General features: G+C 53.7%; 12 protein-coding genes and 2 non-coding genes across 14 annotated transcripts; 6 read left to right on the top strand and 8 right to left on the bottom strand.

The window, feature by feature from the left end:
- The first annotated feature begins 1,219 nt into the window (after positions 1–1,219).
- Positions 1,220–3,145, top strand: BO82DRAFT_299769 (Methylmalonate-semialdehyde dehydrogenase). Its single transcript, XM_025632032.1, has 7 exons — positions 1,220–1,351; positions 1,442–1,612; positions 1,685–1,849; positions 1,919–2,717; positions 2,780–2,881; positions 2,928–2,978; positions 3,034–3,145. The coding sequence occupies exons 1-7, from the start codon at positions 1,313–1,315 to the stop codon at positions 3,108–3,110; spliced, it is 1,404 nt and encodes a 467-aa protein (XP_025496982.1). The 5' UTR covers positions 1,220–1,312; the 3' UTR covers positions 3,111–3,145.
- A 303-nt stretch (positions 3,146–3,448) lies between these two features.
- BO82DRAFT_325017 (short-chain dehydrogenases/reductase) lies at positions 3,449–4,676 on the top strand. Its single transcript, XM_025632856.1, has 2 exons — positions 3,449–3,905; positions 3,965–4,676. The coding sequence occupies exons 1-2, from the start codon at positions 3,554–3,556 to the stop codon at positions 4,615–4,617; spliced, it is 1,005 nt and encodes a 334-aa protein (XP_025496981.1). The 5' UTR covers positions 3,449–3,553; the 3' UTR covers positions 4,618–4,676.
- A 2-nt stretch (positions 4,677–4,678) lies between these two features.
- BO82DRAFT_379910 (amidohydrolase family protein) lies at positions 4,679–6,081 on the bottom strand. Its single transcript, XM_025637719.1, has 3 exons — positions 5,907–6,081; positions 5,046–5,825; positions 4,679–4,922 (listed from the first exon to the last, which is right to left on the bottom strand). The coding sequence occupies exons 1-3, from the start codon at positions 6,061–6,063 to the stop codon at positions 4,795–4,797; spliced, it is 1,065 nt and encodes a 354-aa protein (XP_025496980.1). The 5' UTR covers positions 6,064–6,081; the 3' UTR covers positions 4,679–4,794.
- A 240-nt stretch (positions 6,082–6,321) lies between these two features.
- On the bottom strand, positions 6,322–8,298 carry BO82DRAFT_349900 (DUF3176 domain-containing protein). Its single transcript, XM_025634005.1, has one exon. It carries the CDS (start codon positions 8,283–8,285, stop codon positions 6,447–6,449), a length of 1,839 nt encoding a protein of 612 aa, XP_025496979.1. The 5' UTR covers positions 8,286–8,298; the 3' UTR covers positions 6,322–6,446.
- A 549-nt stretch (positions 8,299–8,847) lies between these two features.
- Positions 8,848–8,919, top strand: BO82DRAFT_t18. The gene has a single exon. It is a non-coding gene; the product is annotated as a tRNA-Ala (tRNA).
- Positions 8,920–9,298: 379 nt separating this feature from the next.
- Positions 9,299–9,371, bottom strand: BO82DRAFT_t14. The gene has a single exon. It is a non-coding gene; the product is annotated as a tRNA-Thr (tRNA).
- A 760-nt stretch (positions 9,372–10,131) lies between these two features.
- Positions 10,132–10,864, bottom strand: BO82DRAFT_388384 (uncharacterized protein; the record flags this gene model as incomplete). The annotated part of the gene is made up of 3 exons (XM_025638380.1): positions 10,745–10,864; positions 10,371–10,665; positions 10,132–10,309 (listed from the first exon to the last, which is right to left on the bottom strand). Exons 1-3 carry the CDS (start codon positions 10,770–10,772, stop codon positions 10,132–10,134), a joined length of 501 nt encoding a protein of 166 aa, XP_025496978.1. The 5' UTR covers positions 10,773–10,864.
- An 806-nt stretch (positions 10,865–11,670) lies between these two features.
- Positions 11,671–12,278, top strand: BO82DRAFT_397350 (uncharacterized protein; the record flags this gene model as incomplete). Its single annotated transcript, XM_025638924.1, has 3 exons — positions 11,671–11,694; positions 11,806–11,968; positions 12,085–12,278. 3 exons carry the CDS (start codon positions 11,671–11,673, stop codon positions 12,276–12,278), a joined length of 381 nt encoding a protein of 126 aa, XP_025496977.1.
- A 446-nt stretch (positions 12,279–12,724) lies between these two features.
- BO82DRAFT_349899 (GNAT family N-acetyltransferase) lies at positions 12,725–13,756 on the top strand. Its single transcript, XM_025634004.1, has one exon. The coding sequence runs from the start codon at positions 12,858–12,860 to the stop codon at positions 13,626–13,628; it is 771 nt and encodes a 256-aa protein (XP_025496976.1). The 5' UTR covers positions 12,725–12,857; the 3' UTR covers positions 13,629–13,756.
- A 1,403-nt stretch (positions 13,757–15,159) lies between these two features.
- On the bottom strand, positions 15,160–16,664 carry BO82DRAFT_412589 (amine oxidase, flavin-containing superfamily; the record flags this gene model as incomplete). Its single annotated transcript, XM_025639849.1, has 1 exon — positions 15,160–16,664. The coding sequence occupies one exon, from the start codon at positions 16,662–16,664 to the stop codon at positions 15,225–15,227; it is 1,440 nt and encodes a 479-aa protein (XP_025496975.1). The 3' UTR covers positions 15,160–15,224.
- A 482-nt stretch (positions 16,665–17,146) lies between these two features.
- Positions 17,147–18,548, bottom strand: BO82DRAFT_325012 (FAD/NAD(P)-binding domain-containing protein; the record flags this gene model as incomplete). The annotated part of the gene is made up of 1 exon (XM_025632855.1): positions 17,147–18,548. The coding sequence occupies exon 1, from the start codon at positions 18,470–18,472 to the stop codon at positions 17,147–17,149; it is 1,326 nt and encodes a 441-aa protein (XP_025496974.1). The 5' UTR covers positions 18,473–18,548.
- A 532-nt stretch (positions 18,549–19,080) lies between these two features.
- On the bottom strand, positions 19,081–20,485 carry BO82DRAFT_360506 (uncharacterized protein; the record flags this gene model as incomplete). Its single annotated transcript, XM_025636769.1, has 6 exons — positions 19,081–19,439; positions 19,524–19,588; positions 19,623–20,044; positions 20,098–20,165; positions 20,221–20,257; positions 20,318–20,485. The coding sequence occupies 6 exons, from the start codon at positions 20,483–20,485 to the stop codon at positions 19,081–19,083; spliced, it is 1,119 nt and encodes a 372-aa protein (XP_025496973.1).
- A 740-nt stretch (positions 20,486–21,225) lies between these two features.
- BO82DRAFT_272258 (polyamine transporter) lies at positions 21,226–22,787 on the top strand (the record flags this gene model as incomplete). Its single annotated transcript, XM_025631017.1, has 4 exons — positions 21,226–21,727; positions 21,797–21,930; positions 21,988–22,165; positions 22,225–22,787. 4 exons carry the CDS (start codon positions 21,226–21,228, stop codon positions 22,785–22,787), a joined length of 1,377 nt encoding a protein of 458 aa, XP_025496972.1.
- Positions 22,788–23,047: 260 nt separating this feature from the next.
- BO82DRAFT_397344 (uncharacterized protein) lies at positions 23,048–24,295 on the bottom strand (the record flags this gene model as incomplete). Its single annotated transcript, XM_025638923.1, has 2 exons — positions 23,048–23,297; positions 24,207–24,295. The coding sequence occupies 2 exons, from the start codon at positions 24,293–24,295 to the stop codon at positions 23,048–23,050; spliced, it is 339 nt and encodes a 112-aa protein (XP_025496971.1).
- Positions 24,296–25,241: the final 946 nt, after the last annotated feature.

Raw genomic sequence — 25,241 nt, 5'->3', positions numbered from 1 at the left:
CACGTCCGTCTGTCGCGTGACCAGATGTTTGAAGCCAGTCGTTGACCATACAGCAAGAGTCTTCAATACGAAGGCACATCTACGGAACCAAAGTCTTACGCCCATGTCTTCTCATTTTTGTCATGCAGCAGGATACGGTGTGCTCAGTCAGATGGACAAGTCATCCATTCTGCGGCTGTGAGCCATGCCTTAGCCACTTGGGGCTGATAGCTCTCAGTCGAGTAGATGATGTCTACCTGCCTGATTGTATGTACCAGAAGAGATCCACGGTCGCATAGATCTTACGGCAAGCTACTCGTGCCAATTTGCAAAAACCCCATTCACCAAGTAATTCTATAAGTAACAGCCTTACCGCCTTATAAGCCGCTTACAACACCCAACGCGATCCCATTGTAAAAGATTACATACAGTATTTTTCAATAAAGAATCCTAATGTAGCAATATCTTCAGCCTGAAATACCCTAAGATTCTAATAGCCCTAACAATCCTGATGTAACTAGTAGTTATATAACTTAAATAAAGCCAAGTAGTATATAGTACAGTTTGTAAGGGGCGAGTGCTTAGAAAAAGGACCCCCGGAGACGACGGAGGAAGGGGGGGCTTAGGGGAGTAAGTTGGGAAGTTGATAGGTAAGGCATACTGCCCCCTGTAGATCTGTGTACACTGCATGTATCCAGTATCCACCTATGGTCCCCCCTCTTAATTCCCATTACCCCAATCCATAAAGAGCAATGAGCTAAGCCCACCACCAGACTTGCTTATCAGCGATCTCCCACAAAGCGGGGGAAACTCCTTATCGCGCAACCCCTCGGGGAATCCCGACCTGTTTTTAAAAAACTGATAAGCCGCCTTGAACCCCAACATCCAAAGATAATCAATCTATCGTCTATCTTCCCTCACACTCCGCCTCAATCTCCTTACCCGGTGAGCGGATAACACATTGAATTGCGAGATATGCCCCGAATCGCGACCAAATCGTCGAATCGAGCGGCGCGGTTCGCCCCCTTCCCCTCGGGATCGCCCACTCCGAGCGACGATACGGTCGTCTCCAGCGAGCGGGCCTCGCGCCGGAGCTCTGATGTATGTGCACTTTCATCCGATAAGCCCGACACGAACAACACCCGATTGACGTTGGAGTCAGACCCGCTCGCGGAGGAGTAGCACGCGGTCTAGTCACGTCGAGGACGCCACACCCCGTGGGGAGAGTCCAGAATTGGACGACAATGGGGATGATGATGAGAATGGATCAGATGCTCCGGTCTCGCCCGCGCCTCCTACTGTGACGCACCTCTTTATCAACAATGAGCATGTCATGTCCAAGTCGCAGAGCTGGAGCAATGTTCTGGATCCGGTAAGAGGATTTTGTCTAGTTGTTTTTTTTTTTCTTTATTTTTTTCCCTAGAAATTATCCTGCTCCTGTGGTCGCTGACCTCAGATTCAGGTCTCGCAGAGTTTACTATGTAGGGTTCCTGGAAGTACACTGCAGGAAGTTCAGAGGGCTGTTCAGGCAGCACAGGATGCTCAGCCCGCCTGGGCGGCGCTGGGGTTCCAGGTGCGGCGGGAGCGGCTGTTGAAAGTCGTGGATGTACTCAGGCAAATGTCGCCGGAAATAGTAAGACTCGTTCACTCAGTACTTGATGCCAGGACACCCAGTAGCCCTGGAGCTAATTCAGACTGGTCGTAGGTGACATGTCTATCCCGCGAGGTGGGGAAAACTCTCGCCGATGCCGACGCCGAGGTTTTTCGCGGGCTGGACTGCATCCACGCTGCCTGCTCCGTCGGGCCGGAAATGGCGGGCATGTTCCTCGGAGGCGATGCCACCTTGCTGCAGACTTTCTACGAACCGGTGGTTAGTGCTGACTGATGACTGTCTTGAACTCAGGGGATGGCAAGATTTAGTGCTGATTGAAACCTGTAGGGCGTCTGTGTCTCCATTACTCCCTTCAGTTTTCCTTTCATGATCCCCCTCTGGTCGTTACCCTATGCCCTGATCACAGGCAATACCGTGGTATTAAAGCCGTCCGAAAAGACACCATCAACATCCACCTTGCTTGCGGAGGCCTTCCTCAAGGCCGGATTTCCGCCCGGGGTGTTCAACATCCTGCACGGCGGCCCTTCGACCGTCCAGATGCTGATCCACCAGCCCACCGTCCAGGCCATCAGCTTCGTCGGGTCCGAACCGGCCGCGCAACAAGTCCACGACCTTGCACGCGCCGCCGGAAAGCGCATCCAAGCCGAGTGCGGCGGCAAGAATCACGGGGTCATCCTCGAAGACGCCAACATGACGTCCACGCTCTTCGCCATCGCCGGCAGTGCCTTCGGGGCGGCCGGCCAGCGGTGTATGGCGCTCAGCGTGGCCGTCTTCGTGGGTAGCACGCGCGAGTGGATCCCCAAACTGGTCGAGCTGGCCGAGTCGATGGTCGTGGGCTGTGGGGGCGACCAGGAGTCCAAGATCGGGCCGCTGATCGACGAAGCGGCCGTGAAGCGGGTCAGCGGCGTCATCCAACGTGCGGTTCAGGAGCAGGCTCGTGTTCTTCTGGACGGTCGCGAGATCCAGGTCCCCGGCTACCCGGATGGCAATTTCATGGGGCCGACGATCCTGACCAATGTCGAGACTTACATGGAGTGCTACCAGTCGGAGATCTTCGGGCCGGTGCTTATCTGCATGGAGGTTGAGACTTTGGAAGAGGCGATGGAACTCATCAATCAGAATAAATGTAAGTCTGCTTGCTATGCGGCTCGAACTCATGAAGACGGTCAGCTCATACTTGCCCCGTAGATGGCAACGCATGTTCCATCTTCACCACCAGTGGTAAACACGCCAATACATTTCAACGCGGCGTCAATGTTGGGCAGATTGGGGTCAACATCCCGCTAATAGGTATGTTGATGGCGTTTCTGGTGCAGTACTATACTAAGATGTACAGCCCCTTATGGCACTGCTGTGCGGACGAGCAACAAGGATTCGTTCCTAGGAGGTATGCATTTTCCTTTCCTTGAACATGGAGTGGTATGCTGTGCTAACTATCTCAGACCGCCATGCTCCTGGAAAGACGTACTGGCCCTTCTTTACCACGACCAAGACCGTGTCATCACGTTGGGAACAGTAGACTGCACTGTTGGGGCTGAACGGTCAATTATCGCGGAAAGTTGACTTGATCACTTGATCATCAAGTGGACCTCAAGATGAAAAGGAGAATACTGAAGGTAGGCACTAGCTAGGTTAGTTATTAGTCTGGTCTGGTACGCATAGTACCACAGTAGTAGCATATCTAATCACTACTAGCGGAGGAGTCCGAACCTGCATGGATCATGCATTCGATGAATCAAGAGCGACCGAAAAAGGAATGCCATCCGAGATGCCTGCCGTCGCTGAGTCAGAATGTTGGAAGACGTCATCTCATCCCATCCTCCATTGTCCGCTCTGCCAAGACTCCGTATTTAACCCCCGACTATCACCACATTCCATCACAAACACCACTTCTCAATAACTCACAGTCCACAAGTAAAGCAATTGATGTGACTCAGTATCCTTCCCTCACAGACCCTCATCATGCCAGCCCTCAACGAGGTCCGCCAATCCAACGCGACCCTCTCCACCAGCCGGCCCGAGCTGATCGCCGTCTTCGTCGGCGGCACCAGCGGCATCGGCGAAGCAACCGCCAAGCAACTGGCCCAATCCGTGAAGCAGCCCACCATCCACGTCGTGGGACGCAGCGCAGCTTCAGGCTCGCGCGTTCTGGAGGAGCTCCGCGCCGCCAACCCGGACGGCAAGTTCCACTTCATCCAGGCCGACCTCTCCCTGCTGCGGAATGTCGACACCGCCTGCGAGCAGATCAAGGAGAAGGAGAAATCCATCGACCTGCTCTTCCTCTCCACAGGCCATCTGGCCATGTCCAAGAATGGTACTTCCCTACCCAATTCCCCCTTAACCATCCAAAGTCCCAAAACTAAACCCCCATAGAAACCGATGAAGGCCTAGACGATAACCACGTCCTGCGCTACTACGGCCGCATGCGCTTCATCCAGAACCTCCTGCCTTTGCTGGAGAACTCTCCCGGCGCGCCGCGAGTCGTGTCCGTGCTCGCCGCCGGGCAAGAGGGCCACGTGGACGAGCACAACCTCGACCTGCGGCAATCGTGGTCCTTCCGCAAGGCGGCCACCTACGCGGCGACGCTCAACTCGCTGGCCCTGGAGCACCTGGCCGCCACGCACCCGACCGTCGGCTTCGCGCACGTCTTCCCGGGGATCGTGCGCACCCCGCTCATGAAGTCCACCTTCGGGACCTGGGCCGGCGCCGTGATGAGCGTGCTCTCGCGGCCGCTGTCCATGACGCCCGAGGAGAGCGGCCAGCGCAACCTGTTCATCGCCACCTCGGCGGCGTACCCGGCCGCGAAGCCCAGGGATGCGTCGTATGTGGGCACGCCGTTGGCGGAGGGGCTGCGCGCGGCGGTCGCGTCGACGGGGCATGTCGGTGGCGGGTCGTATATCTTGAACTACGATGGGAAAAATGCGACGAAGGAGAAGCTGATGGCCGAATATCGCGAGCGCGGGTTCGCGGGGAAAGTGTGGGAGCACACGTTGGAGACTTTTCGGCGGGCTTTGCAGAAGGATTGAGCGGGTTGACTCTGTTTTAAGTAGTGAATAAGTACGGAGTAGGTTATTCATTAACAAGTATCTCCTCTTGGACTGCGTAGTGGCTTATGCGACAAACCAAAACTTCACTATGAATCTCCACTAAATTGCATGCGAGTTACAACCACGCATACAACTCCAAACCCACCAACCACAGCCCTAACCCAACAACCTCTCTGCATTCCTGAAGTAAACCTCAGCACGCAACTCCTCGTCCATGACATACTCATCCAAATACTCGCGATACCCCGCCACTTTATCCGCATTCGCATATGGAAAATCTGATCCTACCCGTCGTCCCGCCAAGTTAGCATTGCACCCAACAAACCCCTGACCCTCACCCTCCCACCCTTCAAGTTTCGAGGGCCCCCCCGCCCCCCGCATAAACGAAAACGACGTGACAAACGTACCATAAACAACCTTCCCCGGATCCACCGTCCCCCAGACCAAATCCATGACCCCAGGCGTCCCCACCAGCGCCAAATCATAATAAAACGAGCGCACCCCCTCCACCCACTCCGCATACGTCTTCCCATACGTCGTCACATTTTGCTCCCTGGCAGCTCGCGCCGTCACCGCGACCCTGGAAATCAAAAACGGCAACGTCCCCCCCGCATGCGAGAGGATACGCTTCGCGTCCGGAAAATCTCGGGTGACGTTACCCATGATCATATCGATAGCGGAGCGGGTGGTCTCCGCCGGGAAGTCCAGCATCGGCGGCGGGAGGACGGGGTTGATCCACTCGTTGCACGCGGCGGTGGTCGGGTGGATGAAGACGACGGCGCGGCGGGCGTTGAGGGTCTCCCAGAGGGGCCGGAAGGCCGGGTGTCCGAGGTAGTGGTTGTCCGGGCCGTAGCGCGTGAAGAGGGTGACGCCGTCGGCGTGGAGGGTGTCCAGGGCGTAGGTGATCTCCGCGAGGGTGCCGGATGGGTCGTCGAGGGGGGATGGTAGGGAGGCGAAGAAGCCTAGCTGGGTTGGATGGGCGGCGGCGAGGGCGGCGGCGTATTCGTTGGCCTGGCGGGCGAGTTGGCGGATGGTGGTTGTGTTGGGGCCCGCGATGGTGGGACCTGGGGAGGTCAGGGAGAGGTAGGCTTTGCGGACACCGTTGATTTGGAGGTTGTCCAGGGTGGTTTGCAGGGTCCAGTTGGGTGTCGGGAAGCCGGCTGGATCGCCGCCGGCGGCGTCGATTGCTGGAGGTTGGCGTGGGAGTTAGGGTTGATGGTTGGTGGTTGAGGTGGGATTTGTGGGGGGGGGTGGGTTCTGTACTGTACCTTGGCGGTAGAAGTCGGGGACAAAGTGGTGGTGAGTGTCGATTTTGAGGGGGAGAGTCCTGGAATTTGTGGTTGTGGGGGTTTCTGAGCGCTGGGTTAGCAGTCGTATGCTGAGGGCGCCTGTGAGGCCCGCCAGGATGGTGCCTATGCCCAACATGGTGGATGTATGATGTCTTGGGGTGGGGTGAGTAACCAAACAAGCTACTGTCAGTCGCGGGGAAAGCTTGGAATTAATATGTACATTGGATTGCCCAAGTAGGGGATGATTACCCCTCCCGAAGCATGGAGCGGTCTGTACGGAGTACCACTGCTGTTGTGCACTGCTGTTGTGCAGGAGGCGTCATCCCTTGCATGATACCATGTTTGCCCCGCTCGCTGTGAGTGATTACTTTCTGGGGGTCCTGTCAGAGGGAGACGTTGCTGAATTTATTATGGCCCTGATTTAAGAGAGCTAGAACCGCATACTAGAATGTACAGTACTCTTCAAACTTTCGCTGCTGATACTGTCCTTATTAGACCTGATATATTCTTACCTATGCCCTACGCAAAATACGCCCCTTGCTTAGGCACAGAGGTCCAATGAAGATGAGCCAGCTCGAGACGAGTCTCCACACTCCCTTCCTCCGCCTCCAGTCCCTCCTCCGGAAACACCACCTTTTCCCCGCGATATCGAACCGCCCCGTAACGCACGCGACGCCTCCCTACCACCGGCAACAGCCCTTGCAAATCACTCCCCGTCGCCGAGCCACGCAGCACCGGCGCATTAAATGCCTTGGCAATCTCAACCGGGCTCATCGTGACCGGCCGCCCGATCTTCCACCACCCATAGAAGGTCAATGCCACAGGAATCACACAGGCAATAGTCACCAGCACGCCTACCGCCAAGTACTCCGGATGCAGCTTGAAGACCACCTCATCCGAGGTTAGAACCGAGTTCACAGTCTGATTCGTCTGCACGCGCGTAGCGTCCACCCCCTTGTAGTATTCCAGCTTGCTCGAGTCGTTCGCCGCCGCGAGCGCCGTGCGGAACATGATCTCCTGCAGGGTGGAAATGACCGCGGACGTGGGATCGGACCAGGTGCTTTGACACGTGGTGGTCAGATCGGTGTTGTTCGCGTAGTCCTGGGCCAGTGTGCCCGAGGTATCCAGACTCCAGATGTGGTCCGCCTGGTCGGCAGCGGCCTGCGCATTGAGCAGATCCTCCGCGCCCAGGTAGATGCCCCCCAGCGTGCTGCCATTGCGGTGGGTGACTTCGTTGCTGTCGATGTCATACCTCGCGGCTATCGAGTCCCCAGAGAGCCCCAGCTCGTTCAGAGGCCCAGCAAACTCCACCGTATTGTTGACAATCGTAACTGGGTAGTAGAGCTCGGCAATCTGAAACCGGCACCGCTTGACCTGCAACCGACTGACGCAGGGGATCTGGTCCTTCCATACCGCCAAGAAGGTGATATTTGACGGCAGCGTGGCGTCAAACGTGAAGTTGGTCTGGAACATTGTGCGCTCCACGTCGACCATCCCCACGATATCGCCTGAATCGTTACTCGTCAGCGAGCCGTTCTTGGTCTCGTAGGCGGGGCCGAAATCCCAGGGCCGCGTCTCCTGCGCGCAGTCGACCGCGAACCCCGCGGCGCGGATCATCAGCCCCGTGAAATTCCCGCCGCCGCCGCCGCCGCCGCCGCCGCCCCCAGCACCGGTGGTACTGTTGATGTACATGGTCTCGCGACTGTTGTACCCTTCCATCACCTGCTGGAATGCGGGCTTCATCGACCCTAGGGCCGGCGGCGTGGTGTGCTGCATCAGCGTGCCCGTGTACCCCTCGGGGATCTGCCGGGCGATCTTGACGGAGAGGGGCGTCTGGTGCGCGACGGTTTCGGTGACGATGGTCAGGGCGCGCTGGTAGAGCGGGCTGTCGACAGCCACGATGACGGAGGCCACGCTCGCGAAGGTGAGGAGGTTCGCGAACCGGATGTTTCTCGCCGCGTCGTAGAGGCTGTTCGGGAAGCTCCAGTAGCGATGCAGGTCGTCCACGGTGCAGCCGTCGATCGCGCGCAGCCACCAGCTGATGGCGGCGCCTTCGGCCATGGCGAACTTGAGGAGGCCGTTGCTGAGGGCGGCGGAGATGGCTAGCAGGACGGATGGCTGCACAGACCATTTGCTGACGGGCTGGCCGTTGCAGGTCAGTAGGATGGCGATATCGAACCCAATACATAGGAGCACGCCTAGCAGGGACAGGAGGCCTAGGTAGGGGAGTCGCTTCCACACCCCGGTTTGCCATACATGCTGTTGGCCGTCGAGCGTGGAGTATCGGACTTTTCCTCGGTCTTTCGGGTCATTGCTTTCTTGTTGGAGAATCTGCGTCGCTTCCTGTGACCTTGCCATATCTGGGTTGATGATTATGTGGTGGCCAAGAATTCTACACTTTGGTCGTGAGGAGGCGAGACCCTAATATGGCTTACCCCGCGACTGCATCGCCTTCCGTCTCAGCCTTGCGCAGGAATGAACGAGCCTTGGCAATATGCAGAGCGACGATCGAGGGCGCTTAAATGCCTCAGCATACATTGGCAGGCTTCATGGTGCTAGTAAGATTTTCTTTTCCCTAATGAAAGGAGTTGGTAGGCGTTGTGGCACGCCAAGGTTGGACCTCAAGTGCTCTGTGCCCGATTACCATTGAAGGTGGGAATATATTGTGCGGGAGCAACAGTAAGACCTTCCATTCGTTGAATGACATCAGTGGATATTAATGCTCTCGGCAATCTGGTAGGCGTAGCACAAAGACAAGTATCATCCACTAGGCGCAGGGGTACATCTGGTTGACCTGGTCAAGTAATAAGTCAAGGTAGGGAGGGTAGGGCTGGTCGAGAGAGCACGGCAGGGTATGATGCTGGGTGGTATGCTTGTATCTCTACCATCTGGCACAGTTTTGAGCCACGTTTCATCAAATGGGGCTGTGGTTTAGTGGTATAATATTCCCTTAGCATGGGAGAGGTCCGGGGTTCGATTCCCCGCAGCTCCATCTTTTTGATTTTTGCTGCTGGTCCCTGGTCGGTGGCTGTGGAACAAGGTGGATCTGTGGGTAAGACCTGCTCTGCTATCCCTGCTCATTGGTCAGGGATCCGGAATCGAGGCACAGATCAATTAGACCTGGAATGCAGAAAAATAGCTGAGACACCCGGTGCGGAGCTCCTTACAGTACTCTGTACTCAAAGTAACGCGGACGATGCAGTCTTTGAGTCACAACGAATGAAGCCCTGTCCAATCTACATCTACATACAGCCCTTATCATATGGTCTGCCAACTTCCTGCTATCACGCAAAACAATGTGCGGTGCCTAGTTGATAGTAGGGTAAAGAACTACGACCCAAAAAGACAACACGAGGCCAAAAAAGAATAATTGCTCACACTCGGACTCGAACCGAGGATCTCAGCATTACTAGTGCTGCGCTTTACCATCTAAGCCATGCGAGCGGTTCATGTATCTTCTCTTGCAAACCGCCCTTACAACCGGGTTCTTAACCTTGAGTGCTAGTCATTTTGTCCTATCTCAACCATGTTAGGTATCTGAAACTGGCACTGATTGGCTGCACAGTCAGGCTTAATGGCACCATCATCGCTGTATATTTACGACAGACCTGCCGACAGAGGCCAGATGTCTTACAAGAAATGAGGGCGTTTCTTTGACGTGCAAGGCGCGAATCTGGCAATGTACACATTCAAATTAATTTAATGCTTGCACAGTTCCTACGCGCCCAAGACCTACTCTAATAAGTCCGTCATGCCCATCCAGCGTGTGAAGTCTAGCGCTGGAGGTCCATAGCACATGAGGTTTGTTGGCACAGCGAAGTGCACAGCAAGTGATCATACCCACTTGAAATCTCACCAACATCTTTGTCAGAGCAACCTTACTATCTCACCACACGTGGTCGGTCACACAAAGTCCATAATAATCCATCATCTACATACCCGAGTCCAGCCAGTTGCATTAGAACTGGTTTCAGCTGCTGATAACTCGCGAGGATTTGAGCTAGACTGCTTCGGATACGTCGATGATTGTCGGTGGTCTCTGGAAGTTCGAATCGAGATGAAATCCCAATCTGAGAGTGCTAAGGATTGAGTGATGCTTTAGTACAGCAAAAACATCTATTCTGAACTACATCTGTGAAATATGGAGAAGCCCGCACCGCAATCTGCAGATCCCATAATTCACAGAACCCCATCATCTCCCTGTTCAATCCTGCCCCATCAATTCCACCACATTCTTCGCAATCCGTCTCCTCTTCCGATCCAGTACCGTAACAGCAGAAATCCAGGTGAACCCCTCCTTCCAGAATGCCCAGCGCTCCTTCGGCCAGCCCTCCGACCCCTTCCACTTATCATACGCCCGGATCTCCCCGTCCCAGAGACCCCTGCTTCTCATAGATCTCCTTGCCACAATACTCCAGTCACACGGCAGCCGCCGGCACGAACCCATGAAGCGCCCCGACGTCGACAATCTCGAGCACCTCATCGCGCTTCATGTTGTAGAAGTCCTCCTCGTTATCGTCGCAATCCTGGATGGCGTTCTCGATGAGCGGATGGTGGAACTTCTCGTAGGGGGCATGCTTCAAGGTTCGGCGTGGTACCCACGCGCTGTGATTGATCAGAAATCCAAAGTGGTTGGGGCGGGGCAGACGCTGGTAGAACTTGATGGTGAAGACATTCGCGTTCAGGAAGCGTTGTCGCTCGGTCGCGCAGGTGGTCGCGTTGAAGCAGTGAACCACGTCTGTGATCGTCTCAGTTCCTGCCAAAGGGTAAAGGATCGATTGACAGCAAGTCGCTAAGGGGTATAAGTGAGAACCTACAGTCGTAAGTGAACTCGCAAAGGTACATGGAGAACCCCTCCAGCCATTTGAACTCTCCATCGTAGTCGGGGAGCTTATGGGCGAAGGATGGATGACTTGATGAGATCTGTTTAAGTAAAGAGTAAGGAAGGAAGGAGAGGTGGGAGATTAGATATCGAATTTTTAACAAGGGACGCTGGTTTGATGTGTATAATGAAAGAAGCTGGTAAATTTATGACTCATCTATCAAACCCTGGCTAGTACCCGGGACCTTGTCAGTTCTTTGTTTGCTTGCTTGTTGGGGGCTTGTTATAACACAGCCCCCATTTGCGCCCCGCTGCCCTAATTGTGCCAGTAAGCACTACAGCAGCGTATGCACAGAGCTAACATGACAACGCTCTGGATTGGTTTATCAATGATGCCAATTGTTCCTTCATTGCCCTCTGACTATACTCTCACAGAATTCGGGGTCCAGCTTCGGGAACATACAGAGACAAAAGTGAATGATGGCGAACGTAAAAAAGGAAAAAGCAGAGTCCTTGGCAGCGATCCAATATAGACCTCTTTTACCAACTAGCAAGTGCTTGTCAACCCCAACCTCACTATTTCACCACTTGACCCCATAGACAAGATCAGACCGCTCCCGCTATTATGACCTCAGCAATTTCGATCGACAGAGCAAAAATCAACCCCAGCATCCTGGTATACACACGCCTGAATACCAGCTTTAGGCCCCATCCTCATTGCATTTTGTCTTAACGTGAAACAGCTTCACAGCAGACATGAATCGGAATGCCAACAGGATATAGATTATACTGAAGAACTGAAATGTATAAAGTGAAACCAATGTCATGGCGTGTTTAAAGCATCTACATTCACTCATAGATTGTCCAGCGCATTCCTTCAATATCATCTTTTGCTTGATATCTCACAATGTATCAGCGATAATGCCCTACATGGTTAAAGCCTTTGTTCTACACATACTGCTGGCCGGCGCATTCATGGGCTAAGCTGTTCTCGCCAGCCCCTTCACCCACTTCCATTCCAGTGATGTCTTGCCTGTCGAGGCCCGTACTAAACAGCCGGACTACATCACCAATGATTTTGACAAGCGCGGCAGGGTAGCCCCAAAACTGGCAACTGCGGACTTCCCCAGCAAGAGCTACACCTGCCCCAAGAGCGACGCGTACACGGAGGCCACCTACACCTCCGGACAGCTGATGAGGCATACATCGACGCTGCCAAGTATGCCAACGAGGGTAAACAGCTTGGAAAGAGTACGGAGCTACTACCATTATCCATCCTCATCCGAAGATTCTCATGGAAAGGCTTTGAACGCTCGAGCTAATGGCGTTATACAGACAAGTACCCCCATAATTTCGTTAATCATGACAAGCTACCTCTCGAGTGCGGCGCCAGCAAGCAGGAGTTTGCTCTGGACCGCGAGAATCTCGCGCGGGTCTACAGCGGCGGTGATGTCAAGAACCTACCGGATCGGCTCATCTTCGAGTATACTGGAACAGGCAAGACTGCAAGAGCGGTTTCTGTGGCGTGATTCGCCACTATGAGGATGGTTCTGTCAACTGCTCTGCCCTTTGAGCTAGAACTCTGATTGATGGTGTGGATGTGTACTGGTCTGAATTGAATGGGAATGTTGTATGTATTTCTTGGAAAAGAGTGAAGGATTTCATGATAGCGTGTGTCGTTCTGAGTGCACTGGATGTTGGCATGTTGATTCAGGTTGTTGCTTGGCAATCACAACGCGCGAAGGCAGGGGTTTGTTCGACTAGTTTCCGATGCTATATGAACGGCCGTTCCAAGTCACTGCCACCGTTGAAGAGAAACAGGCCCAGAACACCAAGGAGTAGATTCCAGCTTGACTAACTTTGTTAGGCATGTGAGACTAACTTTGTTAGGCATGTGATTTGTAAGCTCATACCGAAGTGAACCAGCTAACCTAGTGACGTGGCTCTATGTTCCGCGTATATCTACAGTCAAAAATACCTTTCTGGATGTCCGACCTTGTAATCAAATTGATACAATTCACATAGTGTCCCCAGAAACCCAACTTTCCTCATCTACGAACCTTATCAGTCCCCAAGTCCCCCGCTCAATCGGATCAACGGCTATTACCATGAGCTCAAACGCGGAGTCAACCAGGGAGATGCTCCGAGTGGAACCCATCACCGACCCGGCCGACTTCGACCGCTTCTTCCAGATCACCGCCCTCGCCTTCGGCCACCAGGTCCAGGACGGCGTGTGGTGTGCCATGAACCCCGGCTGGGACACGCCGGAGGGGCAAAAGAGCGGCAGCGCCCGCTTCGCGGCCCGCTGGTCCTCCACCACCACCGACCAACAAGGCCGTCCCAACACCATTTTCCTCAAGGCCGTGGTCCCACGCTCAGAAGGCAGCGCAGCAGGCGACGAGGAGATTGCTGGTGTGGCTATCTGGGTTCAAGCGTCCCAGCTGGCCGGATACGGGGATGCCCCTGTCGTGGATATCGGCGAGACGATGGACCTAGAGGCCTTGATTCCGGGGAACCCGGCCGAGCAACGGTATCTGCGCCAGGTGGTGTTCATGCTGCAGCGCCGTCGGATCGAGTACGTCCGCGAGATTGCGGGCACGGACTCGCCGGCGGTGCTGGTGTTGGATCTCTGTGCGGTGGACCCTGCGTTCCAGCGGCGGGGGGTCGCAACAAAATTGGTGGAGTGGGGGCTCCACGAGGCGCGGGAGCGCGGGGGGCTGGAGGCTGTGCTGGAGGCGTCGAGCATGGGGCGGCATGTTTACCGGAAGCTGGGGTTCGAGCAGGACGGCGGCGAGTTTGTGTACGAGGTGGATGAGGAGTTTCGGGATCGCCAGCGGCCTTCGAATGTGTTTATGCGCACGGGCAGACCGACGCAGTGAGGGATTCAGAGCTTGGTCTTAAAGATCATTTCGTGGCTGGATTTTACGCTCTACCCGGCTTGTGGATACAGCGTGCTGTGTATATATCATGTGTCTTCAGTATTACTCAATAGAAGGCTCAATTTAGGTCATGTTCCGCGCTGGCACGCAATGGAAGAGTCGTGGATCTAATGTTACAAGAATTCGCTGCACTGGCCCCGGCAGCATGATACTCCCTCTTACCGTCTGTTGACTAACAAGTCTGGTATTTCAAACTCAACGACATCTGCTGTTGTATATCCTGCGTTGTGTTGGCTTTCCAATGGCTTGAAGGCGTCTATTTAGCTAATTTGTTGTTTGGCTACCCTTTGGAGATTCACAGCACCCAATTGACACATAAACCACCCAGAACGCTGTTTCATGAGTCCAGTCCGCGATTCCTGGCCCCTGAACTGCTCCTCTGTGGTGCAAATGCTTCAGAGAAGGTGTGCTTAACTGAAGTGCGCGTTTTTATACTTAGTCATTGTTTTGTATGCAATACCTCTGTTTCACGAGTTGAAGTGATCCTTTATTGAATCAATCTGTATAAGATCAACATATAACTGTGCATGTGTTTGCCTCTGTCTATAGATGAGATACTTTAAGTCAAGCACGCTCCCGTAGCCGTGACTAGAACGCCTTATCCGCAGGGTCGAATCAGATGCATTGGAGCACGGGCAACCATCGGGATCCCAATCGCGATAAGGTCGGATGCATCGTGATGAAGTGAGCTTCTTCGTTTTACTCTATTGAATCCTTGGGTATTTTATTCTCGAGGGAAATGGGGAACCGAGTCGCTTGTACTCAACCGACTAGAACATGTGTGGGGTGGAAGGAAGCTCATCCGGGTTGATGCGACAAGGGTCGGTTTGAAGGAAGGAAACAGCCATATTGAAGATTTAGACACAACATAATAAACAGCGGGCTAGACTAGGTCATAAGTTGTAGGCCAATTTACCCCCGCACCATTGTAACGTGCTGCAAGAGATCTGGTGATGCATGCTTTAGACCTGACATTCAGGTTGGCTGTGCGACTTTACCGATGCTCGATGTGTGACAGACAACCACAACATCGATGTGACATGGTGCGGTGTCACGGTAGCAGTGTCCTGCTGATGAAGCTGCTTTCTAGGGCCTGGACGCATCGACGACTACATCAGGTTGAGCAGAACTTGGTGAAGCATAAAGCAGAACACGGTTAGAATACGGCTTACATTGGCAGTGAACCACTCGCGGTATATAGAACATGCATCGTAGCCATGGGCGTCGTATAGTGAGTTATTTGCTAGGTGTTCAGATTACTGCTCGACACCAAGAGATGCATCAGAACGACACAGAAGGACATCGTAAAAGAGAAAGACTATCAAAATCGACCACTCTAATCTAAAGCAATACCTTTTTGTCCCAATTCTTGGTGAAGGACTCCAGGCGGTACGCATAAGTCGGGGTATGAGAATGAAGTCTTCGGAATGCCAGAGTGTCGGAGCGAGCTCTAGCTCCGCAACGACTACCCGTCCAAGGCTTCAACTTCTCGAGGAAAACCTATATCTGGTGCCTGAAGGTATCTCAAGATCTTGTTCATTCTTCCGACTGTGAGAAATGCATCCTCAACGTCTCGTCAATGAAACGCCAGACCTGCGCCGAATCATGCGTGTTGAGCGATGAAGACATATAGTACGTATTGCGATGGCCCTGCAGAGCATTCAGATCCCGGTAGAAGCCCCCGCGAATCGCGTCCGCCGAGACGGTCAACAAGAATGGGGTGTGGTCGGAGTAACCGACAAACTCCGGTGCCTGGACCGGGATACCCGCATGTCTCAGTTGCAGCACGCTCTGCGTCATGTGCTCTTTGACATCTGCCTCGCTCATATGATCCACGCTGCCGTAGAGAATGGAGGTCAAGTTAGGGGAGTGGGTGGGTCTCATTGCATAGACTGCGGGCTGCGGCGGGATATGGTATGGGGTATCCGTGGCACGATTCAGAACCAGCATACCGACGGGAAGTCCAGGCACATGAGCAACGGAAGTGTAGTAGCAGGTGTTATTGAACTGGCCGAAGAGGTTCCTCTCGGTCGGATCGAGGTCTATGGCGTCCAGATTCTCCAGCTTGGGCTGTATGGCAACGATCAGCTTCTTGACCTGGATTATCTGCTCCCCGGCGGGCGTGTGTGTCTGCAGGTAGACCCAGTTCTCGTCCCCGTCCCCATCCTCGTCTTCACGGTGCGTGGCTGTGACGGTGCTACTGAGTAGTACATCATTCCCCAGCTCTCGCTGTGCTGCACCATAGAGCTCACTGTTATTGTGGCTGGCGGGTTGGAGGAAACCTCCAACCGCATCCCGAATTACACCCAGGCTGAAGTATTTCATCATGTAGAGGGTCAGTTGCTGCAGCAGATCTCCGACACCTTGATTGAACAGCGCAATGATGTCCACCGCCCCGTCCAGGTTGTATTTCCTGATAAACTCGCCAAAGGGGAGAAGGAGGTCTTCTGGGACGGGGTGAGGAAGGTTGAACCCCGTGTTGAGATAGGGATATTTCAGCAACTGCGCCGCGTATGCCCCCAACGCGGGGAGCGTGGTTCCATCCGAGAGGGGCACAGAGGCCCCGGTTCGGAGATCAACACGGCGCATCACACCCTGCCCCAGGGCGGAGACCTTGACCACCGGGACGCGGAGATAGGCAAAGTAGTCGCGAACCCAGGGCTCATCCTCGAAATATAGCACTCCGTAGTCGGCGGCAATTCCTGTCGTCGGCTCGGTGTAGGTGTTGACGTGTCCCCCTAAATGATCTTCCTTCTCGATGACGACGACACTATAATTCATCTGACGCAGGCGAATTGCGGCATACGTTCCTGCAGAGCCACCGCCGATGATGGCGATATCGCGGGTGATGCTCTGTTGCGATTTGGGCCAGGAGAAATTGGATCCTGTCCATGCACTGGGAAGAGCATTAATGGTCTGCAGCCACAACGAGGCTGATAAGAAAACAAGTGACCAAGAAAACTGCGAGGCCCACATCTTTTCGTGCAAGTAAGGCACTAATGTTCTTCTTACACAACTGGGAAGGAGGTGTTCGTGGTAGTGGGGATGGAAGCATATGTAATCCTTATAAAGCGGAGTGATGCTCTTGTGCTACCAACCACGGCCAATACCTGGTACGATACCGTGTGATGCAGACTGTTCGAACACGACCGCCAGATGACCTGTTTCTGCACATCATCTTATGGAATAAATCAAGTCTTCTCCTTCCACCTTGCCCGGGAAGGAGTACAGGAAAGGTTTTATTGCCTGTGACGTTACATGATTACTGTAACTCGAACTCTGGTGCTCCAGGTCTTGGACGTACATGCATTTAAAGCTTCCGCTAGACAAATCATCAGGCTTGGTCTGGAAAAAGGCACATATTGAACCTCCCGAGCTGACAATCATGAACGCCTATCCGGGGACACAAGTGGTCATTGTTGAACCGAATCCCCTGGCTCTTGTCTTCGAATGCAAGTCTACGATTTCTGATGAAAGATATCCAATGCCTCTGCAAGATGAGCCTTTAGATCCAAGTTCCAGATCCAATGCATCCGCTCGTCCAGATCCTGCCGAATCTTGTCCACATCATCCTCCACCCCGGGCTTCTGACACTGGTACAACAGACCCGCGTCCCGACTCGTGCGGACCAGCCTCTGCGTCCGCGGTCTGCGCACCGCATCATACGCCGCAAATGCGCGGCTCAGCTGACTCCGGCCCCGAACCTCTTTCAGCAACCGCGACAGGACGAAGACATCCTCAATCGCCATCCCGGCCCCAGCCCCCTGATGCGGGGTGCTGGCATGGGCCGCATCCCCAATAACGCATATCTGCCCATCTTTGTGGTACGTCCGCGCCGGGGGATGGTCGAACATGGCCCAGATATCGGAATTGCGCATCAGCGGCAGGATGGCCTGCACATCTGGGCCCCAGCCCGCAAAGTCCTGCAGCATGTGCTCCTTATTTCCCGGCAGCACCCACTGCGCGCCATGCTCCCAGACCCCGTTCGTCTTGGTGCGGAACGCCACCACATTCATCGTCTCTCCCTTCTCGATGGGAAAGGTCAAGACATGCCCGTCATACCCCCAGTGGAAATGGTTGTTGCGCGCCGTGTACTCGCCTAGCGCGGTGACCGCCTCCTCCATGGGGATCAGCCCCCGGTAGGCGTATTTTCCTGTGAAGACCGGCTCGGCCTCCGCCTCGCCCGCTAGCAAGATCTGGCGGACGCGGGACCTGATCCCGTCGCATCCGATCACCGCATCCACCGTCGCGGCAGTGCCATCCGCGAACCGTACCGTCACGCTGGCATCGGGGTTCTCGTCTAATGAGACGAGTCGCTTCCCGAAGGAGACATGGCTCTCTTGCGCTTCTTGTGGGAGAAGCTCGGTCATGCCCTCGAGGAACCGCGCGCGATGGACGCTGCTCCGGGCCACCGAGGCGCGCGTCTCGTGGATATGGTCCCCAGCCTTGAGGGTGTTGGTCGGGCGCCGTTGGCCGTCCATTCCCATCCGGTAGCTGGACCAGAGTCTTCTCTCGCGTGCGCCTTCGTCCGGTTGCACGGTGGCGTGCTTGTTGTAGGTGGCCATCATCTCCGGGTCGATGAGGGCCATCGCGCGGAGGGAGTTGGACCCGAAGGCGATCCCAGCGCCGATCTCGGAAAATGCGGGCGCGGCCTCGTACAAGTGCGGCTGGAGGATGTCACGCGAAGTGTGTTTTAAGAGAGCCAGGAGAAGCGTCAGGCCTGCGATGCCGCCGCCGATGATGGCGATGCGCACGGGGCCGTCGGTGGAGGGAGAGGTTGCCATGGCTATCTTGTCGATGGAGTCTGCTGAATCAAGGCGATCAGTGATGGTAAGCTCTTCCGTCACAAAAGATTCTGAGGGACCAGCTGGAGGGGTGTAAAACCCCTGAGTCAAGGCGGGAGGGGCATCAGACGCTGTGACAGGGCTTTGGGGGGCAGCAAGCCCCGTGGTGCAGCACTAAGCTTTTAGCCGGTCAGGCTAAGAAAAGCCTTACAGAGGCTAAGGAGCCTTAGCGGCTTTTTTGGCGGAACCAAAGCTTGTCATGAAGCCATTTGATGTGAGGTTCTGGACAGTTGGAGGAGAGAAAGAAGGCATCGCTGCTCTGATGGAAGTGCTCCAGCCCTAAAAGCACCATATCTTTATCCATCCTCCTTTCCACGCAAGTGAGCTCGCGCATCAAATCTTTCTTGCAAAATCGTCATGAACATGTCACAGGCTCTTAGACAGGGACTGAGATAAGGCAGGGATCCAGATCCTGTAAGTGCCCTCGCCAACCAGAGTGGGGTTCCCCACTTCAGCTCGTGCTTATTTAAGACTATTCGGGGCATGAGCCCAACCCACATTCAACATGACACACCCGTTCCGACCGTCCCTAGTCTAGCTCGTAGAGACTAAGTATGACCAGTACTAGACTCCACCTGCTGCGCGATTTCGGTGGTGACCTCAATTTCTCCCACGTATTTCTCAATCAAGGCCGAATTACTGCTGCCGGCACGGAGTCGAGGCCGAACCGGCCCCGAGCTAATGTGATTGGGGATAGATGGTTGCGACAGCTCGTAGGACCCATGCAGGTTATTGAGGTAAGAAGACGACCCTCGACCGGCACCAGGAAGAGATTTGCGGTGCTGTCCACTCCACTCCTTCCCATGGCGAATCAGGCGGACGATGGGCATCAGACTCGGGAGACACGCCACCACCACTCCTAGGCTGCTTTCGATCGCCGTCCACAGATGGGAACATGTATCGGACCCTACGATAATAAGTTATCAAAATTTCTGCGATCGATGCGGGAGGTAGGCAACCGAAAATCAGAAAAAGAGGGAGCTTGTCTCACACGTGATGTCCGCGTTGCTGATGGCGATCAGATTTTCGAGCCGTACAACCGAGATGATACACACACTGCACGACCAAATGATTCATTAGGACCTCATACTAATGCAAAAAAACGGTAACTTCATTGAGAGAGGGGCAGCAGACATAACACCCAGAGTAAAAAATGACCGACAATCCGATTTTCTTTCCTTGCGCGATTTGAAGCTTCCAAATCTCGCGGGTTGGCAGGGCGAGAAGGAGTATATCAGTACATAGATTTGTCGCGGCTAATGTGACCACGAAGGGAACGAATTTAATGCATCGCCCGTTGGTAGTTCTCTTCTGCCATGCGTGGTGAATTGGTGTGCATTGGAAGATGGCCGTCGTCTGGAAGGCCAGGTACCAAGCGAAGAGAAAGACGATGATGGAGCGACAGGCAATGACCATGGATCGGATTGGGAATATGTGTTGGTAGAAAAGGGCAATGGAAAGCTTGATTATGGGTAGGCAAGTGTTCCAGAGTAATTGCATCAAATACAGGTTCTATGTGCTCATTCAGTAACAGTCAAAACAAAGGAAGGAAAGAGACCACATACCAAGGCGTATTCTTGTACGGTCGCAGTTGTCAAGGAGTCAACGTGCTCACCTACGCCGGCATGAAGACCTTGATATTTTTGTTAGAAAGCTCTTGCCGCTAGAAATGAGAGGTGTTGACTCACTTTGAAAGAGAAGGGTTTTCACTCCCAAGGATAGTACCTGTATCCATGTTAATCAATCTCTGCTATACTCTATGATCTTCAGGAGAGAATCACATACCAAAGCAACGACTATCAGGTAGTCTTCCAGGAATGGTTCCAGTGCTTGCAAGTTTCGAGCCCAGAATCGCAACAACACAGCGGTAACTGACAAAAACACAAGAATACTGTTAATCACCACTATCCGGAGCTGCCTCGCGTTGTAGACTCCGGTCAGGGTTAGTGCCATGGTGAACAAACATTGAAGTGAACGTGGCAATTGACTATTATCGGAGGGAATCTTGTATGTTCATGGTGTATATTTAAGAGGAAGCAACCCTTGGCCAGCGTCAAGAAGTTTTTCTTTTAAATTTTTTGAATCAAGTCATTTCCAACAAATCCATGGGCCAACTCTCCTTGCAGGGATGCCATAGTCTCGTTTACAATGATACACTCATCGACTCTGGAAGAATACACTGAGATTAGCAAGGCAAGTATTAGCCAGCCCGCATATAGTGACCGGTGCTAGCATTCACTAATGCAGCCCAGTGCAAGGATCAATATGCCTAACAGTAAGCACTAATCATATGCAATCTAAATTAGCAGGCAGTGGTCCCAATGTCCCGCAATCGCAAGACAACTCCTTAGTCAATGTCTGATTCCTTTCCTTTTCTTTTTTTCTATCCCTCTCTTCATCTTTCCTCTCTGCAAAAGCTAGCATAGAAGGGACCCCCTTCGTTACCACCCATCATGGCCCAGTACTCCCTCGATGTCAAGCCTCACTTAGAGCCAGGGACTGTGAATGAATCAAATCATGATCTGAAAATGCATAATGGGCTAGTTCTGATACCCCAACCGTCTCGAGACCCTGAAGATCCACTGGTATGCTCTTTGTTACCTGGTTTCCGTAGATAGTTGCTTACACATGCGCTGACCGCACCACAGAATTGGACAAAGGCTCGAAAGCTGAGGAACCTTGTCATCCTCTGTATGGCTGGGTTTGCGGGCACAGCACTGGACCTGGCGAATCAGTTGGCTCAGAAAGAGGAGGCCCAGAATTGGGACAAGGCAGTTATAGAAGTCACCTACACCTTGTCCGCCTCCATCGCCGGTATCGCCTACGGACCACTTCTGATCAACCCCCTTGCCCATGCCTTCGGCCGTACCGCTATCATCTTCTGGTGTCTTCTCTTCGCCATGGCATGTGCCATCTGGTCAGCTAACATGACCGGTCGAGACGACTATGAACGTTTCGTGGCGTCCCGCCTGTTCGATGGGATTTTTGGATCCATCCCGTCCATCCTGGGAGTCGGGTCTGTGTACGAGATGTTCTTTCTGCATGAGCGCGGCAAGGCCTACGCGGCCTTCCATGTCTCTTTTCTCTTCGGGACAGTGGCTGGTCCCACCTTTGGCGGCTTTATCGTACAGCATACAGATTGGCCGTGGGTATTCTGGTGGGTGGTAATCGCACAGGGTCTTGTGCTTGTGCTGGGTGCGTTGCATTTCCTTCTACGTTCCTAATGTATAGAATGGGAATGAGGACTGATTTCCGACTGTGCAGCGTTTTGCTTCCTCGAGGATACCAGTTATCCACGCGATGGGACGACAGTGCCCACCCGGAAGCCTACATCCTTCTGGGCTAATCGGATGACTACCTTGCTTCCACACAAGACTGGAATTGGTCGTTCTGAGCTAGTATAATTCTTCACCTGTTGTCTCTGAGACTGCATTCGCTAACAAAACACCTCGTAGGGACGTATTGCATGTCTCCCCTTCCGCATCGGCCTGTCCCCCATCGGCCTGATGATCGGCCTGTTCCAATTCGCCTCCTTCGGCTGGTTCGTGGCCACCCACAGTCTCATCACCGTCTGGCTTGAGAAACCCGTGACCGTCGGCGGATGGGGGTTTACACCCCAGCGGAATGCCTTCTGTATGTATTCTCAAGACTTCACCCTCACCTCCCCCTTTCCTAACACCAAACGAAACTAGTCATCTTCTCCCTGTGGGCCGGCCTCCTGACTGCCGAGCTCTGGGGCTACCTCTGCAACGACCACATCGCGCTCTGGGTCTGCCGCACCCGCAACAAAGGGGTCTGGAAGCCCGAATGCCGGCTCCACACGCTCTGGATCCCGTCGCTCGTCATCCTGCCCATCGGCCTGGGCATCGTCGGCGCCGCCCTGCAGTACCACCTGCACTACATGGTGCTAGCGCTGGGCGCTTACCTTATCACGTTCGCCTCAATGAGCTCCGTGCCAGCCACGGTGACGTACGCGATCGAGTGCGTCGCCGCGCAGCCCACCGAGGTGGCCGCATTCATGGGCGCAAATCGCCTTTCCTTGGGACTGGTGATCCCCTTCTTCATTAACCAATGGGTAGCTCGGGTCGGGTTTGGATGGGTTTACGGGATGATGGCCTTCTTTTCGATCTTCGCGTTCACCTTCGTGGTGGGACTGATGGTCTTTGGGGACCGATTGCGGGAGCGCACGCTGAGCAGTTTGGCGTCGCGGGAGATTGGGACAAAGATTATGAATGATTTTGAAGAAGAGGTGTAACAGTGTGAGAACCTCATAGGCGGTTTGATCAGAGGTTGAAACACAAAGTGATTCAAGTTTGCCACCTGTCGGACGCATCTCCGCCCCGTCATCAGTGCACGGTATAAACTAGCCGATATTATACCCTCGGAAGACCACCCCCGCATCCTGGGCCGTCCAGAACGCCCTGACAGCCCCTTGGATGAGCCTACCCTACGCCCTCGAGCAGCAGACCAATTCTGGAATCTACGACAGCCACATGTCTCTTTCCGCCTGGTTCATCATTCGACGCAGGCCACCAGGACGGGCAACATGGCGAATTTGACCGCCTTGCCGGTAACTGAGAGCGTGGCTTGCAACTGCGTGAGAATGGAGATGGCAATCGCGCGCGCAGGTGTGTCATGGACTCCGAGTGCCGAGTACCAGACCGTGCTGCCGTGTCGAACAATCTCTAGGGTCGGTTCGCTACTACTCACGACATCGCTGTCGTGGTCGGAGACTCCTACCGGTCCGTGGAGATAAACCTGCCCACTGATCTGACGAGGATTAGTCCCTGGAGACTCGGAGTGAAATCCAACTCCGCTATAAAGGTGGCTCTGATTGCTGCCATCGCTTCTCTGTGTGCCCAGGGAGAAGTCTCATTTATTGGAAGAGGTGCACGAGTCCAGAACTTCAGCAGTCGAAGGGCGCCGTTCCGGGGCGCACAAAGTACTTCCAATTATTCCCGCTAACCAAATACCGGGAGCGAATTTCATTCTTAGTATTTTGAAACAGGGGAAGTAGAGAAAAAAGGGAGAGAGGAAGAGCGCGCCGCCAGAGGAGGGGGAGAAGGGGAACAAAAAACGACATGCGGGCAAAGGGCACTGATTAGGGCATGAGACAAGCCCACTCGATCCCGCAGAGATACTGTACATTCCAAAAGCATCCGTCCCGCATAATTTGATAATACTTATATAACCTGGTTACATCACTCTGGCTCTTGAACAGAGCACTATACTATATGCTTGCAAAGTGCCTATCGCATCGGAACGTACTGTACCACGGGGTGGTGCTGCGATGAGCGTACCGCTCAGTCAAAGAACCTGGTCCGTTGTCTGACATTCTCGAGGACGTAGGAGACTTAGTTCCGCCCCACACAAATCCGTACATCCACTCGTATGCATGATCAGTTCATACCTCCTGTCCAAATTAGGGCTACATCCAGTCTCGGTGCTTCGCTATCAACCCCTCAACTTCACAGTGGGCTCTGATTATAGATGTTCTCGTATTTCCAGCCATCTCCCTGACTTGACATATTAGTGCTTGACGGATGGCTCCCTTGCCACTTCAGCTGTTCGGCATGAGACAGTTTCTTTTTCATCTGCTCGGATTATTGATCACTCGATCAACACTTGGCCCCCGTCTCCCTGCAGTCACGTTCTTGGACCCAGCCGTTGTCACTTGAGTGCCAGCATATGCCGGCTAGGTGCCGATGAACCCTTGGTGCCGCTGGAGCCTGAGGCCTCAACATTGAAGGTGGTCACAACCATATTGAAAGTTCCACCCAAGAATTCACATATAGCTGGATTCATTCATCACTCATCCACGTCCTCCATAAATTCACTGCTCTAGAATGTAGCGCTTACTGTGTTGGCGGTAAGAGTGAAACTTAATACTAGATCCTTCAATCAGGCGCCTGCTGTGGTACAAGGCTGGTTGTAGTACGACAATATAATCCGTTTCATTGACGCTTGCCTCCTGGGTGGGAACTGTGGTTTGGAGAGGATTCACTCAGCACTGCTCAGGCTCAGTCTAATTCACCTGTCATAATCTGTCGAATATCTGATAGCATCTCTACAACCAATGTATACCTCTCCCACCACCAACTCACCCAGACCTCCGACGGCTACAGCAGCACTGCTTACACCAAAGACCTTTTGAACAACCTTCAGTGTCCTTAATTGACCTGTTTATTCCTGAATATCTGTTCTTCCTACAACTACTAAAACTCTATCAAATGGAATAAACACCACATCCGAGCGGACAAGGCAGGAACCGGGGGGGATCTGCGTTCACCCGCCGAAAGCCACAAGCTCGATGCGGCCACCACATGGCCGCGAAATACTGCAACGACTTCGTCATGGTACATCCTTTCGCTAATAGCAATGGAAGAAGGTACCGCTTGATCCTAAACCCCATCTTATTGAGGTATGCTGGAATTGTGGTCTCTTTGGGCGAGCACGATGAGAGTTGGCGTCAGGATCCGTATTTTCAGTCACAATCTGGCGAGCATATGGAGGGCTCGAGAGAGCTAGCAGCCCTGGTGCTTAAGAAGTCGATCCCGCAATACCGAACACTGAAGCAAAAGACTTTTACCGGAAAAAGAGAGATTCCTGGAAGGCGGACGCTTTGAGCCCTTAGTGTTGGCTTGGCTATTGGCTGTGGTAAGTCTTGTGCATTGAAATCACTTTTATTAGGGTTTGAGTATCTCATCCA

The sequence above is a fragment of the Aspergillus uvarum genome (genome assembly GCF_003184745.1).
Source record: "Aspergillus uvarum CBS 121591 unplaced genomic scaffold BO82scaffold_2, whole genome shotgun sequence".
NCBI lineage: Eukaryota > Fungi > Ascomycota > Eurotiomycetes > Eurotiales > Aspergillaceae > Aspergillus > Aspergillus uvarum.
Note: the sequence above shows the minus strand (reverse complement) of the source record. Positions and strands in the feature narration are given on the sequence as shown.